General features: G+C 50.2%; 1 protein-coding gene across 1 annotated transcript in view; it reads right to left on the bottom strand.

Moving 5' to 3' along the window:
* IRAK2 (interleukin 1 receptor associated kinase 2) overlaps positions 1-17,297 on the bottom strand; it is a 41,912-nt gene that overhangs the window by 14,401 nt on the left and 10,214 nt on the right. The window contains exon 3 of the mRNA XM_081799232.1: positions 5,468-5,614. Within this exon, the coding sequence (XP_081655358.1) occupies positions 5,468-5,614 (147 nt within the window). The remainder of the gene's footprint in view (positions 1-5,467; positions 5,615-17,297) is intronic.

Raw genomic sequence — 17,297 nt, 5'->3', positions numbered from 1 at the left:
CTAGCTCGGGGAAGCTCTGTAACAACCATGGGCTGGTTCCATATATGACTCCCACTGGGCGGGGGGGGAAATGGAGGCACTGGAGGCGGCTACTGGCCCAGGGCCACACAGCGAGTAAGTGGCAGAGCCAGGCTTCAGATGGAGATCCGTGTGACTTCCAAGCCCTACGCTGGCCCACCTCCCACACAAGGAGCAGTGAAGGACACAGAGGTGATCAGCTATGGAACCCGCCTTCCAGAAAATTCCATTGCAGCAGCAGTGGCAATAACCAGCCTCTAAGGGCAGAGGCAGCAAAGAGGCCACGAAAGCAGGTTGGGAGGCCAAGGAGGGTTTCACAGAGGATTTCAAAAAGTGGACATAAGGCATTGAGGGAGTGGGACCGGCTGTGCAGAGGCATGAGAGCGGGCAAGCCCGGGCATGCAGAAAGCACTCAGGCAGGCTTAGCCAGCCAACACCGATGTTACACAAGGCCCTGCTCTAAATGAGTCACTTTGTTAAGTCACTGAACCCTCACAACAATCCTAGGAGACAGGTACCATTATGTCCTTTTTACCGATGGTGAAACTGAGGCAGAGAGAAGTGAAGTAACCTTTCCAAGGGCACACAGCCAGTGCCTCTGGAGTCCATGCTCTTTTTTTTTTTTTTAAAGTGGGCTCCATGCAGGACACCCAACGTGGGGCATGGAGCCCAACGCAGGGCTTGAACTCACGACCCTGAGTTCAAGACCTGAGCTGAGATCAAGAGTTGGCCATTTAACTGACTGAGCCAACTCAGTGCCCCTGGAGTCCGTGCTCTTAATGCCTTAGTGAATGAAGAAGATTCAGGAGAGAGAAGGCTTGAAGAATAGTTTGGGGTCAGGTAAAAGCCAGGTTAAAGAGGTGACATTTCTTCACGGGGCACCAGAAAAAGATTAACCTGAACACGAATGAGGCAGTCTGGAGTTGGGTGAATTAGAGCGGGTGCAAGCCAGGGATGAGACAGAATGAGGGATGAGCTGTGGGGGCCGATCCACGCAGGAGCGGACCTCGGCCAGAAGCCAGAAGCTTCAGATGTCACCATCTGGAAACACCCAGGTGGCCCCATGGCTGGGATGGCCTCTGAGTAACTGGGTGCCGGCCCTCCAAGGGAACCTGGCCTTGACCCCAGGGTTGCTGGCCCAATCCATCTGCTTCAGATATTTCTGGTTTATAAAATCAGGAAATGAGTGATTAATCTGCAACTCTGGCCATAAAAGAAAATTTAATTCAGAAAACTGAAAATAGCACCCTGATGAAGCTAGAATGAGGCTTACTAAACTATTAACCCAGGCAGCTGATAAAACAAAGCTCACCTAATGCAGGCTAAGGCTCTTTCATCCCCACAGAGCCCAAGAGGAGGGGCACCCTAAGCCTCTCTCCCTGAGTCCGCTGCTCTAGACCTCTCGACAGCGGACTAGAGCCATGCCACTCTCTCAAATCCATCCCCACATCTGCCTAAGCTTCCCAGGGGCTGCTCCCCGTGACTGAGTGTGGAGGGGAGAAGAAGGGGAGACCCAGGGGAGACCCAGGGCCCTGATCTCCCTAAGGACACTCCCTTAGACACTCCCACCCAACTTTCCCACCCTCTCTCCCTCCCCCAGACCCCAAGCCTCCTCCAGCTTCGCCCAGCTCCTTCCCCATTTTCACTCAGGCCTTTGTCCTGTGAAGATCCTCCTGCTTCTCAGGTGACCTGGTCCAATACAGGCCTCTGCTGGCGGGCCCAGGGACCCTGCCTTGCAGAAAGTCTCCCTTCCATTGCTGCCTCTACCCGTGCCCTGCCTGCTCTTGGCCTTGGCTCAGTACGCTTGGCCTGGGTCCCCAAACTGTGGTCATGTTCATCCATCTCCTAACTGTTGGCTGTGTCTCTGAGCCACCTCAGTGTGAGTGACTTGATGTTTCTCTTTCAGTCCACTTTAATTCACACATTATGTATTTAGCCTTGAAATCCCTAGTTTTTTGTGCATGAGATGTACATCTTTTCTAACATCCATGCTCTCTTGTACCACGGGGAGCCGGGCTCCACACCCTGGGGACCACTGCTCCATGGTCACTCCATTTCCCTCTGCTTCCTTCCTCAAGTTCTGCCCTATCCTGGCCTCAGGGCAGGGTTCTCAGTGAGCAGATGGTCCCTCTCCCTCTCCCTTTGCCCAGTGACTCCCAGGCCAGCACTGGCCTCACATTAACCATGACTTTCTGGTCTGGCTTGATGCCCGGGGTTCGCCTGAGGTTGGGAGGGTGTCACCGAGGTCTGCCCTTGTGACATATGAGGGCTACTGGTTGAAGGAGGGGCTCCTTATCCCTGTGGTTTTGGGGGAAAAAGGAATGGGATTTGAGCCAATGCCACAAGCTGACAAATCAGATAAGAACTAGATTTGCTTTGTAAATGCTTAGTGGAAGCCCTGGGTCAGGGGAGACACTCATCCTCACACACGTCTTTTCCAAAGCACTCACGCTCCATGTGCCAAAACTTTTACGAAAAAAACATTTCCTACGGAAATCTTTCTGGAAAGTCTGCTTTCCCCAGCAGAATATGCCGAATCTCGTCATGCTGAGCTGCGTCGCTGAAGGCATGAGTAAAGAGCACTGGGGAGGTGCTGTATCTGATGGGAGGTCTTCTGCATCCTGCCCTGGGGCTGCCTGAGGAGCTACCTGGGCAGCCTCCCCACCTCCTTTGTCCGTAGCAGAGAGAAATGGGCTCAAGTCCTGGCTCTTCCATTACAAAGATTTGAACTTGGGTGACCTGTACTTCATTTCTTTGAGCTTTCTCAGATGCACAAAGAACAATAAAAGGCCATTCCTTGTAGAGTTCTTGTCCAGACTAAATAACCGAGATGACAGTTACAAAGCACTGAGGTCAGTCTCTGGCACACAGGGAGTCCCAAAGCTGGTAGAACTACACGCAGAATGAGAGATTCTGACAGATAGCCCGCCGGCCTCTCCTAGAGCTACGGCTTTGTGACAGTTGGCGTCAGCCACCAAAGCCCTCGTCTCTGAAGTCCGGCTCTGTGAGTTCGTTTAATGAGCTGCTCACCACCTGTCTGTGGCTTTCCTGCTCACCTAGTTTCCTCCTCCCTGTCTCTTTCCCATTTCCTTCCCACCCACGAGGGAGTCAAGACATGCAGGGGTTACCGTGTGGGTTCTGGGGCAACTGGCCTAAGCTGGATCCTGGTCCCACCGCTTTCTCAGCCATGAGGCTTCAGCGGGTTATGCATCCTTCCCCCTCTGTCCAGGGGGGCAATAAGAGCCCCACATCCCTGGGCAACTCTGTGGGGCACAAGAAGCTCCTACACACAGCAGGTCAGGAGGTCATGTTGCCGCCACCTGTCTCTGTCCCCTGCCCCCCGTCCCACCCCCCATCTCCGCATTTTCCACTCCAACAAGATAATCAGTCAGCTTGAACTCTGGGGCCCAATGGAACTTTAGGTTTTCCCGAGAGCAGATGGGGTTTGGGTTATTAGATTAAATTAATGATTACTTCTAGTTGGGGCAAAGATAGACAACCAGCTTCCTTCCTCCATCTGTAGACTGTGGTTTGTCATCTTGACTTGCTGGGACACATGTGTTCCCAAGGGCCATTCAAGAAAGGGAACAGTGCAAAGGCCTCACCAGATGAGGCTGGTTTCTGCAGTAGCCCTAGATAAGGAATACCAGAGGGTGTGACCCCTATCACCTCCTCCATCTGGGCCAGCATTCCCCTAGAATTTCCCTGCTTTGCTATGATTCTTCCCTTTGGCCATCGATCAGTATCACATTTGCTTTAGGACCACTTCCCCTTATCTTTAACTGCTGATCAAAGTTCTGCCCTTGTCTTTGTTTGTTTTTATCTTTAGCTACAGTTAACAGTTCAGACTCCCTGGCCTAGAATTATTTCCCCAGCTTCAGCCTATCTGGGGTGTCCGGAACACTGCTAATATTAACTAACATTTGATGAGCACCTAATGGTAGCAACACTGAGGTGTTTGATTCCTTACTACATGCTGACATAGGCTTTCATTACTGTGCCTGCTTTTTTATTTTTTTTAAGATTTTATTTATTCATTTAGAGAGAGAGCGCGCGTGCATCCATGCGTGTGAGTGCGGGGAGGGGCAGGGGAGAGGGAGACCCTCTCAAACAGACTCCGCACCGAGCACCGAGCCTGATGTGGAACTCGATTTCACAACCCTGAGAGCATGACTCTAGCCAAAATCAAGAGTCAGACGCTCAACCAACTGAGCCACGCAGGCGCCCCTGTGCCCGCTTTTTTAGATGAAGAAACTGAGGTACAGAGAAGCTAAGTAATTCTCCTCCTAGAAACTGAGAGGTGGGATTCAAATACAGGTTTGTCTAATGCAAAAACCCAGGCACGCTCCTCTAGGCCAACGCTGACCCTGGCTTCAGGAACAGCATCAATGAACTGAGATTTCTTGGATGTGGGACATTCAGCTCACCACTCGGGAGCCTACAGGAGAGCAGAAGGGAGGCCAGGCCCCTGGGGAGAGGTGGTGAGAATGGACACGCAGGTGTGAATAGTGTGAACAGTGGTGTCCTCCCCTGCCCCCCGCCCCCCCCCCCCGACACCACCCCAGGGAAGCCATCCATCCGCAGGCTGAGTCTTTCCATCATTTGTCGAACTGTTCCTGAACCCTTCCCTGGGCACAAGGGGGTGGAGACAAATCTGAAGTGGTCAAAAGGCTCTGGGATAGCAGTGTGTGCACTGTCAGGGACAGAGGCATCTAAACCGCACTGCTCAGATGCTACTTCTTACTTGCGTGACCTTGAGCAAATCACTTCTCTCAGCGGCTCAGGTGCCGTAGAGGAAAGCAGCAGATGTGTGCCGGATAGAGGAGGGGGAGGGGGGCAGGCAGGACCACAGTGCCCCACTACACAGCTGAGAGGGCCAGGCCCCAGCCCGGCCACGGGCCCGTGCAGAACAGAGAGGTCATCAGGCTCCCAGGCTGGAGCCGGCAGGAGGACCAGCCCGTGCTCGAGGCTCGGGAAACCACAGGGAAAATACCTGGGTCCCGGAGCATATGACCTTAGCGGGCTGTGTAACCTCTCCATGCTTCAGTTTCCCCATCTGTAAAATGGGGATAATCACCATACCTAACTTGTACAGCCAACTGAGGATTACGTAGGTCGGCGTGTCCGGCACAGAGAGAGCCCTCAATTACAGAGCTATCTTTTCTCTTTCTGTAAAAATGATAATAAGCAGTATATATTCTGCTGGCATCTGACTTTTTTTTTGCTTTTTTAATTCAATATACTGTGAGCATGTTTCCGTGTATGTATACACATCCACATCATTTTTAACAGTATTGTATTGTTCTGACCGACTGTCATTAATTTTACCATCCCCCTTGTTGTTTCCAATTTGTTTGCTATTATACACTGAGCTCAATATCCTGATAGATAAAACATTTCCTTAAATACCTTTCCTTTAAATTAAAAAATGAAATTTAATTTAAAATACCTGGACTTGGAAAGGCATCTGGCCTCACGGATGGCCCCTTTTCCTGTTCATCTTCAGTGTTTCTCACAGAAGCTGCCAGCAGCCTTCCTGGCTTTGCAGCATCCGGGAAGTCTAGGGAAGAAGACTTGACTTCAGGAACTGGTTTCCCTGAAACAAGGTAGAAAGAAAGAAAGTTACTATTACTCAGTGAAGTGGGATAGCCATCAAGAGGCGGGGTCTACAAGTCAGAGACCTGGGCTCTATTCCTGGCTCCACCTCGAATTCACTGTGGCCCAGTGAGTTCTTTCCCTCCTGGCCTCGGCCTCCCCATGTATGTAGTCGGGAGACACGACAATCTCCTGTGATCGGTCCAGCTCTGACACTGAGTCAACACAAAACTGGCTTCGGATCCTACCAGCAGTGTGACCTTAGACAAGACAGTCTCCTCTGAGCCTGTTCCCTCAACTATAAACTAGAGAGGGTTGGGGAGCCTGCATAGCTCAGTCAGTTAAGCGTCTGCCTTCGGCTCAGGTCATGATCGAGGGTCGTGAGATTGAGCCCCACATCAGGCTCCCCACTAAGCAGGGAGTCTGCTTCTCCCTCTCCCTGTGCCCCTCCCCCCTGCTCATGCTCACTTGCTCTCACTCTATCTCAAATAAATAAATAAATAATCTTTTAAAAAATAAAATAAAATAAAATGGAGAGGGTAATAATGACAGTATCTGTGTGCCTACCTCCCAGGGCTGTTAAGAGGAAGGTAATGGGAACATAGACGTAAAAGGGCTCTGTAGACTATACATTTCCCCGAACGTGGGAGGAAGTTAAAGATATTCACTCCACCAAGTCCCTAGTAGGGCCCCTAAATATGAAAGTCTGGAAGTCCTACAAGCAGTGGAATCATGTGTATCCTTCCCCGTCTTACAGATGGGGACCCTGCCAACAGCCCCTATGTCAAGTGAGTGCCAAGCATGCCATGCCCAGTGGGCATCCTTCAAATCCTCACAAGCGGTTTGCATTTCGTCCCCATTAGAAATGAGGAAACTGAGGCCTGAGCAGGTTAAGTGGCTGGCCAAAGATCACACCACCTGGGCAGGCAGGACTGGCCGGAGAAGCCTGGGTGGAGGTTCCCTGGTTCTTGAGAGGAATCCCTTCCCCTTTGCACCAAGGTGGGAAACCCCAAAGGTTCTGTGAGGGCGTATCTACACCAGCTCCCAACCAGCTTCACAGAGGCCGCATGCAGTCTGTGATGCAGCTTCCTCTCGCCTCCTCCGCCGCCGTCCTGGCCTCGTCTCCCCCAGCCGGCGGCCGCCTCCAGCTGGGGCCGCCTCCAGACCCCTCCCCAGGCCACATCTTGCTAAAATACAAGTCTTGTCTCTTCACTTCCCCGTTTAAAGCCTTTATGACCTCCCACTGTCCAGATGAAGTACACACTCTTCTCCCAAATCCTTGTATCTCCCCGTTACCATCCAGATCAAACCCAAAGTCCACAGCCCTGCGTTCAAGGCCCTTCACCCTCCGGTGGTCTGGGGCGAACCCGTATTTGAGAACCACAAAAACAGGGGCACTGGAATTCCCGGGGAAAGCCTCTGACTTGCTCACACATGCATCAGGTGGGGCTAGGACAAAACGTCTCCAACCTTTGAGTCTCCCTGCGGTAGCAATTCCTCCGGCAGATCAACTGTGTCTCTCTCTAAACAAAACCATTACCGAGGGGCCAAGCTTTTCAAACCCAAGCTTTGCGACTAGAACAATAATGCCTAACAATGCACGGCACTATGCTTGTATGGAACCACAGAGACTGATTTTCACGACAGTCTCTGGCGGCTGACAGAATTGTCCGCATTTTATTTTTAAGCACATCGTGGTTCAGATAGGCGAAATGATTTGTCTCTGGTCAAACTGATAAGATTCAAACCTAGGGCTGGTTTCGCTGCTCCTGGTGGATTGGCTCAGCTGAAGTACTCGGACACCACTGTTGTGCTCCCCTCCCCAGCCCCCCAGCCCCCTCTGCAGATGGCACCACCCCGGGGCTACCTGCACAAAGCAGGAGAAAAGGATGGGAGCGTGGGAAGAAAGGCTACAGGGAATGCAAGAAAGTAGTAAGGAGGCTGAGCGCTGGATGATGGGTGACTTTCTCCTTTCCTGACAATGACTTGTCATTATTATCTCTTAACGGACTGTGAGCCACCCAAGCGCCTCTTATTATTACCTCTTAAATAAAATTATGAAAGAAGTAGCAGTGCCGCCCAGCTGGCTCAGTTGGTGGAGTGTGTGCCTCTTGATCTTGGGGTCGTGAGTTTGAGCCCCAAGTTGGGCATATAGCTTCCTTAAAAATAAAATCTTTTTTTTTTTTTAAGATTGTATTTATTTACTTGAGAGAAAGAGAGCAAGCGCACAAGCGGGGTGGGGGGAGGGGCAGAGGGAGAAGCAGGCTCCCCACGGAGCGGGGAGCCCGATGTGGGGCTCTATCCCGGGACTCCAGGATCATGACCTGAGCCGAAGGCAGACACCCAACCGACTGGGCCACCCAGGTGCCCCTAAAAATAAAATCTTAAAAAAAGAAGAAGTAGCAGAGCTGAGCTATTTCAAGTTCAGGCTCTGGGATGGAAACCAGCCCCACGACCTCCCAGCTCTGTTGACCTCACGCCCCTTTTGTGAGGACTAAGGGACACAGTGTGTACGACCTGCTCAGCGCCAACATGGGAACTTCATGGTTGTTGCTATGATATTTTTAAAATATTGGTTATCTTGGTGTGCCTGGGTGGCTCAGGCGCTGGGCGTCTGCTGTCAGCTCAGGTCATGATCCCAGAGTCCTGGGATCAAGCCCCACATTGGGCTCCCTGCTCCGTGGGGAGCCTGCTTCTCCCTCTTTCACTCCCCCTGCTTGTGTTCCCTCTCTCGCTGTGTCTCTCTCTGTCAAATAAATAAATAAAATCTTTAAAAATAAAATAAAATATTGGTTATCTCTTCAACAGCCCACATATTGAGTGGAAGGAGGGTAGGATGGGACTCTTTCAGTTTTTACTTAACACAACTCTGAATCATTCACACTGTGTTTAAATTTCTTATTATATATATTTTTTATTGTGGTAAATTACGCATGACATAAAATTTACCGCCTACGCCATTTTTAAGTGCACGGTCCAGCGGCATTACGTCCAAGCACCCTGTTGTACAACCATCCCCACCATCCACCACCAGAACCTTTTCGCTTTCCCAAACTGAACTCTGTCCCCATTAAAAACCAACTTACCATCCCTTCCCCCACAGCCCCTGGCACCCACCATTCTACTTTCTGTCTCTAGAAATGTGACTGTTCATTAAAGTATTTTAACTTGTGTGGGTGTTTTTCTTAATTCACTTTAATAGCAACTAAAAAGATGTATGTGTCTATCCCATCCATTGACATGGAAAGGTATTACTACACCGTTGAGTGACAACAGAGCTTATAAACTATGTAACAAGTTTTCTGTAAAATACGTGTAAAAGTATAGAAGACATCTGTGTATGAAGAGAAAAAGAAGATGAAGAACATATACAAAATGTGAACAGTGATTATTTCTGGGTAATGTGATTATCAATGATTTTACATTATGGGCTACGTTGGTTGGTTGGTTGGCTTTCCATTTATTCACACTGTAGAATTTTTCAACAATGATCATGCATTGGTTGCAAAGTAAAGTATGTTTCCTAAGGAAAAAAAAAAAAAATCAGGAAGCAAGCTAGTTAGCTCCAATAATGACCAGAACGGAGTCTTCCAAGCTAGAGTGAGTAGCCATTTGTGCTGGGGAATCCATCTGACCCGGATTAGCAAGCAGGTGATCTCGACATTCAGATCCGACTCACTTTTGGTTTTTGCCACCCACTGTTTATGATGTGTTCTTGATATTTTCACTACAAGTATTCTCACCACATCCTGGCCCCAGCTCCCCTCGCGCTGGGCGGGCCAGGCCTGCTGGTGAAGGGGACCTCAGACTGCCACTTCCCACAGAGGCCAGGCCACAACCAGAGGAGATGCTCCCAGCTGCACTTCCTTCCCGAAGGTCCTACCTGCACCCTGAACTGTCTGTGACCCCAGAAGCACCAGCACCTTCCCCTGTGTGCGGGCCCCACTGAGCCCTGGTTTCCTCATTGTCAAATGAGGGGGGTGGGGGAGGGGACATCCGGGCCTGACCTGGCGGCAGCGTCCTGTTGCTGGGGTCCGTTTTTTATTTCTCTTTCGCCACAAATCTTGGCCTGTTAGGACGTATCTGGCAGGAACATTGAGGCCACCAGCCCATCTGCGGCGGACCTCTAGGGCCTCCACCCATGCGGGACATAAAAGGCTTCATTATGTTTTCATCCTAAGGACGAGTTCAGCTTTTCTCTTTGTTTTTCTGTTCTTTTGCGGTGACACGTAGTGGCCTACAGTTGGCACATGGGTCACAGGCCAGCACTCAGGGGTCAGGGACCCCACACAGGGAGGGGAGAACTGTCCTGTGGCCTCGGCAGGGCCTACCGGCCAGCACATTCCAGGCTGACACCCGCCCTCCCACCTAGTCAACCTCCAAGGGTCACATGCGCCACAGAGGTAAGCTGACAGAGCCCCACGCCAGGCCCACAGCGACAATCTGATGACAAACTTCATTTTCCTGTGAAACCGCTGTCTCAGCATACTGGGAGTTTTCAGATGTATCTGAAGTGCTGACAATAAATAAGAGGTACAGGGACGCCTGGGTGGCTCAGTTGGTTAGGAATCTGCCTTCGGCTCAGGTCCTGATCCCAGGGTCCTGGGATCAAGCCCTGCATCGGGCTCCCTGCTCGGCGGGAGGCCTGCTTCTCCCTCTGCCCCTCCCCCTGCTTGTGTTCTCTCGCTTGCTCACTCTCTCAAATAAATAAATAGACATCTTTAATAAATAAGAGGCATAAACATTAAACATCTCCACTTCCCATCTTGCATTGCTGGTGCCTGATCTGAGGCAGAAGATGCGCAGTGGGCCTGGGAGGGCCTCCTTCCCCGCCATCAAAACCAAGAGAGGGAGACAGTGTGGCTTCTCTACGTTTCATGCCTGGAAACCTGATCTCTGATAGCCAGGCCGACACGACGCCCACTCTTTCAGGCTGCCACACCCGAGCGCTTATTGAAGTAAAAACAGAATATCGATGACAGGATGGGGCAAATGAAGCCCAAACATTAGTGAGAAAGGGTCGTCACAAACATTAAATCTCACCGCAGGTTTCCTGTCTGCCAAGGGGAGACTGGCAGCAAGCTGGGTGATGTCATTCCTACGACAGATAGGGGAAGCCTCGTGCTTTTTTCCCGAGATTATATTCTCAAAAAAACGATTCTACACACGTCAAGTTGATTCTGCAGCATCATGAGATCCAAAAATATAAATTGTGATCAAAGAGTAGAACGGAGCATAGGGTGGGGAAGCTCCCCTTTGTTTCCAGGTCCAGCCCCTACAATTCCCACCTGTGTGCCGAGGGCAAATTTCTTAACCCTGAGCATCATTTGCGTCTATCTGTGGAGTCAGAGTGATTATAACCTCTCTGTCCCAGGACTGCCTCAGGACTCAGTGGGACAAGATGTGCAAAGCCGCCAGCCCGAGGCCAGGGACAGGGCACAAACTGTGCAAACGGCCATCCTCTGCCTTCTCTCCCTGCCCAAAAAGCGCAGAGAAAGAACCTCTGATCCCCAACGTAGGGACTGTGAAGGAAGCATTTGGGGTGAATGGCTATGGTCAGCATTTTAAAGGCTCTCATGGTAACTGTGACTCTCAGCAGGCGGTGGAATGGTCTCGAAAGGCACAGTGGCTGTGCGGCAGAGTAACAGGGGAACCCAGCAGGAGAAGTAGGACCTGCTTCCGCCTGCCTGTGCTGTCGGAAGCCAACCTTGCCACACACGGGTGGACCCCCAGGGATGGGGAGGGGATGCCAGTGACTGAAGTAACAGTTTCAGTGACTGTGAGCAGTGAGGGGTTGACATATAGGTTCTCAGAACAATTAAATCAGAGTCTGGATGTTCCTGAAAGTTCCCCAGAGGAACTTTCCAGAGGGATGAGGGTTGAGTTTCGGGCACCAGGGGACAGAGATACGGGAGCCAAGCGTTTCTCTGTGTGTCCTTCATGGTTCACAGTGGGTGACAGGCCTGATTTCTTTTTCTCTCTGCTCTGTATTTCTGGGATGTCCCATGCTCTCTTTAATGAGCAAGAATCACTTATGCTGTGGAGCCAAATGATGAGCTCACAGCATTTCACATGCTTCCCATGGGGAAGCCCGGGGTCAGGCTCACTGGCCAGGTAAACGTTCCTGTCTCATGTGACAAACAAGATGAGGACCCGTACCCCAACTCACACAGAGTAGCCATGAGGATGAAATAAGCAAGCGCTCAATAGTGATAAGCTATTATTCTTATTTACTGTGGTTATTATCACCATCCCCAACCCTAGGTCAGGCTCTCTCCTAAGTGCTTTCTCATATGCATGACCTGGTTTTTTTGAAGATTTTCTTTTCTTTTCTTTTTTTTTTAAAGATTTTATTTATTTGAGAGAGAGAGAATGAGAGACAGAGAACATGAGAGAGAGGACGGTCAGAGGGAGAAGCAGACTCCTTGCTGAGCAGGAAGCCCGATGTGGGACTCAATCCCAGGACTCCAGGATCATGATCTGAGCCGAAGGCAGTCGCTTAACCAACTGAGCCACCCAGGCGCCCCGAAGATTTTATTTTCAAGTAATCTCTACACGTAACATGGGGCTCGAACTTACAACCCTGAGATCAAGAGTCACATGCTCTACCAACTGAGCCAGCCAGGCGCCCCTATGTGTGGCCTATTTAATTCAGATAACAGCTCTGGGGAAAAGGTTCAACTGCTATCTCTGTTTTATATATTCAAAACAAGCGAAACCTAGAATAGTTATTTATATTTTGCTTATTTTATGCCCCACTTCCTTCGATTGAAAGGCTTATGCATGCTGAGCCCGTGGGAGAGAGGCCTGGGGTCTCCTCCCCAGCTGCACAGGGACACTGAACACTGTGACAAACCCAGAAACCAACACTTGAGCAGAGGGGACTCTAACCGCCAATGAGGTCTTTCCTCAGTGAGCACAATCTGGAAATCCCTCCCTCCTTCCACAGTCCCCACGATAAACAGTGATGTAATCATTATTACTCTTCAGCTGACTCATGAGGCTGAAATGGATCCTTTTAGAACAAATAAAAGTGATTCAGCCATAACCAAAGAACCCCGGTGCCAACTGGCCATATCAGTGACAAACATAGCTTTCTGGGCCCTCTTTTTTCCTTTCCCTTTTAATCTCTGGGCTAGACCCTCCTGGATATCCAAAGTCCAACACCGACACACACACACACACACACACACACTCAAAACTCCCAATTCAAGCTAGACACAAAATTAGGTAAATCTGAGAGAATGACCTCCCAACGGACCTTCCTAATTGCTCTATCTCTGGTTCTCCATTGGACCTGTACTCCGCCAGCTGCTAAAATGATTTATCCTTCCCCATTCATTCATTCATTGTATTAGGGACTGGGGACGCCATCCATTATCAAAACTGACATGATCCCAACATTAAGCTAGTTAAATAAGAGATTTCTAATTATCAACTGGGAGAAGTTTTCTGGTGAAAACTAACTCGACAGAGGGAGGGGTACCCGACAGACTGACTTAGGGAAGCCAGGGAAGGCTTCTATAGGCAGATACCATTTAAGCAGAGACTCAAACAATGAGAAGGATTAGCCACTGGAAGGTGCAAGGGAGTTGGGGAGAGACCAGCATTCTAAGGAGAACATATACGAAGGTCCTGAGGCAGGAAACAGCTTGGTGTATCTCCTCAGAGGAAGGATGATCCTAGTGGCTGAGCTGTAAATGAAGGGGAAAGTGGCACAGATGAGGTGAAAGAGCTGGGCAAGGGTTAGACCATGTGAGACCCCACGGGCCATGGTTGGGTACAACCTTATCATCCACCCCCATGAACTGAAGTAACCTATGGGCAAGACACTGCTTACCAGAGACTCCTTTGCTCCCTCTCATACCCAGCCTCCCTTGCGATTAAGCTGGGCCACATGACTGGTTGTGGCCAATGGGTTTTAAGTGGAAATGCTACTGTCCCTTTCTGGATGGAGCAAGGAAGAGCCAGTGAGCCTCTTTCAGGCCTCTCTTCCCCGGTCACACTGACCCCGGAAGCCATGTGTTCCAGAAGACAGAGCCAGCAGCACCGGACTTTGAGAAATCCATCTGTGTGGTGTTGAACAACGGAGGTTTCAGGGTTTATCCACGACTGCAACATAACCCAGCCTATCCTGGTTAACGGATGATCTCAATATGTGTTCAAAACTTGCAACCCACAGGAGCAGTTATGCCAGCTAGTTACGCTAGCTTAGCACAGAGCAGGAGTTCAGTAAAGGGCAGTTCCTTTCATTCCAGCTCTCACCTTCCCTCTCTAAAAAATTGGGGACTAATTTAGATTCATTGCACATATGCTCTGTTCATTCTCACACAACCCCCCAAAATCCCCACAGTGATTAAAGCCTCGCTCTGTTCCAGTGGAGTAACTAATGTGTGGAAAGAAAGTCAGGTGACCTGTCCTGAGCCACACAGCAGTAACTTTTTTTTTTAAGATTTTATTTATTTGACAGAGAGATAGAGAGAGAGCCCAAGTAGGCAGAACGGTAGGCAGAGGGAGAGGGAGAAGCAGGCTCCCCACTGAGCAGGGAGTCCGATGTGGGGCTCAATCCCAGGACCCTGGGATCATGACCCAAGCCTAAGGCAGACGCTTAACTGACTGAGCCACCCAGGTGCCCCATCAGCACTAACTTTTTAAAAACCTCACCATCTCTTATGTTTTGCAGCTTCCCGGTTTATGAGAGTAATAGACAGGGCAATATGTGTACCTTTTTACAGAGGGGAAAAGTGAGACCTGATGCCATCTAGTGACCTACCCCAGTAGGGTTTAAGGTCAAGCAGACCTGGGTCCCCACCCCAGCCCATTACTTACTAGCAATGTGGCTTTCGGCGTGTTAGTTAATCTCTGAGCCTCAGTTTCCACATCTATAAAATGGGAATAATAAGGGCGCCTGGGTGGCTCAGTTGGTTGGGCGACTGCCTTCTGCTCAGGTCATGATCCTGGAGTCCCGGGATCGAGTCCCGCATCGGGCTCCCTGCTCGGCAGGGAGTCTGCTTCTCCCTCTGACCTTCCTCCCTCTCACGCTCTCTGTCTCTCATTCTCTCTCTCAAATAAATAAATAAAATCTTTAAAAAAAAAAATAAAATGGGAATAATAAGATTTATGAAGTAAGATGCCTACCTGGCACATATTAGGTGCTAAATACAAGTTATAACTAGAACCAGTTAGGCGGACTCCTGGCCTGGGGGGGTCTTGGCCAAATACAGTGCCACCTCCGGGCCACTTCTCCAGTAGCCCTGAATCCTATCCACGCGTTGTCATTCCCTAGCTTGGAAAGGACAGATATTGGGAAGCCTTCCAAGAGAGCAAAGACATGAGCCCCGTCTGGCCCTTGCAATAGCTCGGGCTCTTTGGGAGGGAAAGAGATCATTCTCTTCCGTTTCACTTTAGGCGGCAGCCAAAAATTCCCCATTCAGTGAGAACCCAGCTCCAGGAAGGAAATGACTCTGGTGAGACGCCAAACCAAAAGTCAGAAAACGTCAAGGTTGCACAACCAAAATGACACTGTGTGAAAACTGTAAAAGTCCAAAGAAAACTCCCGGGAAGATGGTAGCAGCAGGAGGAAAGATAAAACCTCCCGATCCCTTCCGATTCCAGAAGCTTCTTGGGCTCCTACTCAGAACCTCACAGTCCCCTATTCCACACAGCGGCCAGAACAATGGGCACACTTCAGACACAAGTCCTCCAAAATCTTCCCTTCCCTCCCTGAGAAAGCAGCCTCTTGACCACGGCCTGCGAGGCCTCGGGTGGCCTGACCCTGCACCCTGCCCTCTCCCAGGCTCAGCCCGCCGCACTGTCCTCTTGCTGAGGCCCCCATGGCCTCTGTTTGGGTCCTCAAACATCACCCCTTCCCACCTTCAGGCCTTTGCATGAGCTGTGTCCTCTGCCTCAAAATGATCGTGTGGTCCCTCACTCACTAGTCTCACTCGTCCTTCTGATGGAGGCTCAGGTTTCGCTTCCTCAGGGAAGCTTCGCCCCATGAGCTCAAATCCTGCCCTCTTCCACCTCACCCTGTGCTTGTCTCCGTGTCATCCTCCTGTCAAGATGTGTCTCCCACACTAGACTGCAGGCTCCCTGAAGTCTAGGACCCCGTCTGTATTTTCATTGCTGTGTCCCTAGTACCTAGCGTATAGAAGAGGGCACTTGATAAATATTTCTTTAGTTCATTATTGACTCTCTGGCCCAGCTTCCATGTATCTAACTCTCTGTGGGGAGGAAGGAGGCAGAGCTTTATCTCACAGGTTAGGCACACCTGGTTTCCAGTCTTCCAGAGCTAGAGCCATCTGATCCTCACCATCGGCAGGCTCAGCTCCTAGGCTGCCTTTGGTGGCATTTAACCAGCTCTAGAGCTCAGCAGTGATGATAGCCAATCCCTTTGGTTGGGAGCCACGGCTCCGATACTGTGGCCTCTGCCTTGAAGCCTGCTCCCACGCACCCAAGATGTTAGAACTTAGGCTCTGGAGCCTGGTGCATGGTCCCCCCCCCAACCCCCACCCAAGCCTGATAGTCAGGAAAAGTCCCTCTTGGGAGTAGGACCTTCATGTTTTGAGCCCCAGGGTGATGGTTAGCCTTGGCCCCTTGCGTCAGATTCGTCTGAAGCCGAATGCTGGCCTGACCATAAAAATCTGCCCCTGACCCCCCAGTCTCTCCATCATGAAGCTCCCCTGAAATGCCCGGCAAATTTCATCATGGTCACCATTTCACTAGAGCAGTGATTCCCACAATGTGTCGGTTCCGTGGGACTATTTATAAGCATCAAATGAAAAGGGGTTCCATGGTCAAATATAAATGGAAAACACTGGCCTAAATAGATCTCTTTGCTGCAGGACTTATCAGAGCCTTAATACAATGGTTTGCATTATGAATCTCCAAAGGTAGGGGGCACTGATAAAAGCATACAGGATTTCCCAAGTTTAGTTACTCATGAACTCTTTGTTTGCAGGGGGCATATCTTGCTGGAGCACTCTTCTGAGGCACGTGGTTTAGGAAATGCTACTCTAGACTATGATTCACCCTGCAGATGCCTTATACACACAGTACTTTCCCTATGGCAAGACATCTGTCAACCAGGACACACAGACGGCATTCCCCTTCATGTCCTGACCCAGAGATTAGAGTTTCATCCAAGACCAAGCTCTTCGCTGTGGGCTTAGCAGAGCCTAGGGCTGTGACAACATCCATGGAGGACTACTTTACAACTGGTCTTTGCCCAAAGCTGGGAGGTGAAAGTAGAGAGAATGGGGTAAGAAAGGGCAAGAGAAGGGACGTCATCTTACAAAGGAGAGAATCAACAGGCATTGCCTAGAGCTGAATGGAAAAAGAATCAGAAATGTAAGGATGTTCATTAAACATTGCAAAAGCAATCTACAGAGGAACTAAAAATCGTGATATAAATGTATTAGAAAGGGAGAGGAGCTGTGTATAAGCTGAATCCTCTTCTTTTAGAAAGTCAGTGGATAGGGGCGCCTGGGTGGCTCAGTTGGTTAAGCGACTGCCTTCGGCTCAGGTCATGATCCTGGAGTCCCTGGATCGAGTCCCGCATCGGGCTCCCTGCTCGGCAGGGAGCCTGCTTCTCCCTCTGACCCTCCCCCTCTCATGTGCTCTCTCTCTCTCTCTCTCATTCTGTCTCAAATAAATAAATAAAATCTTTAAAAAAAAAAAAAAAA

This window comes from Leptonychotes weddellii, chromosome 1 (assembly GCF_054177405.1).
Source record: "Leptonychotes weddellii isolate Sample4059 chromosome 1, ASM5417740v2, whole genome shotgun sequence".
NCBI classification, from domain to species: domain Eukaryota; kingdom Metazoa; phylum Chordata; class Mammalia; order Carnivora; family Phocidae; genus Leptonychotes; species Leptonychotes weddellii.
This window is presented reverse-complemented; position numbering and strand designations above follow the sequence as displayed.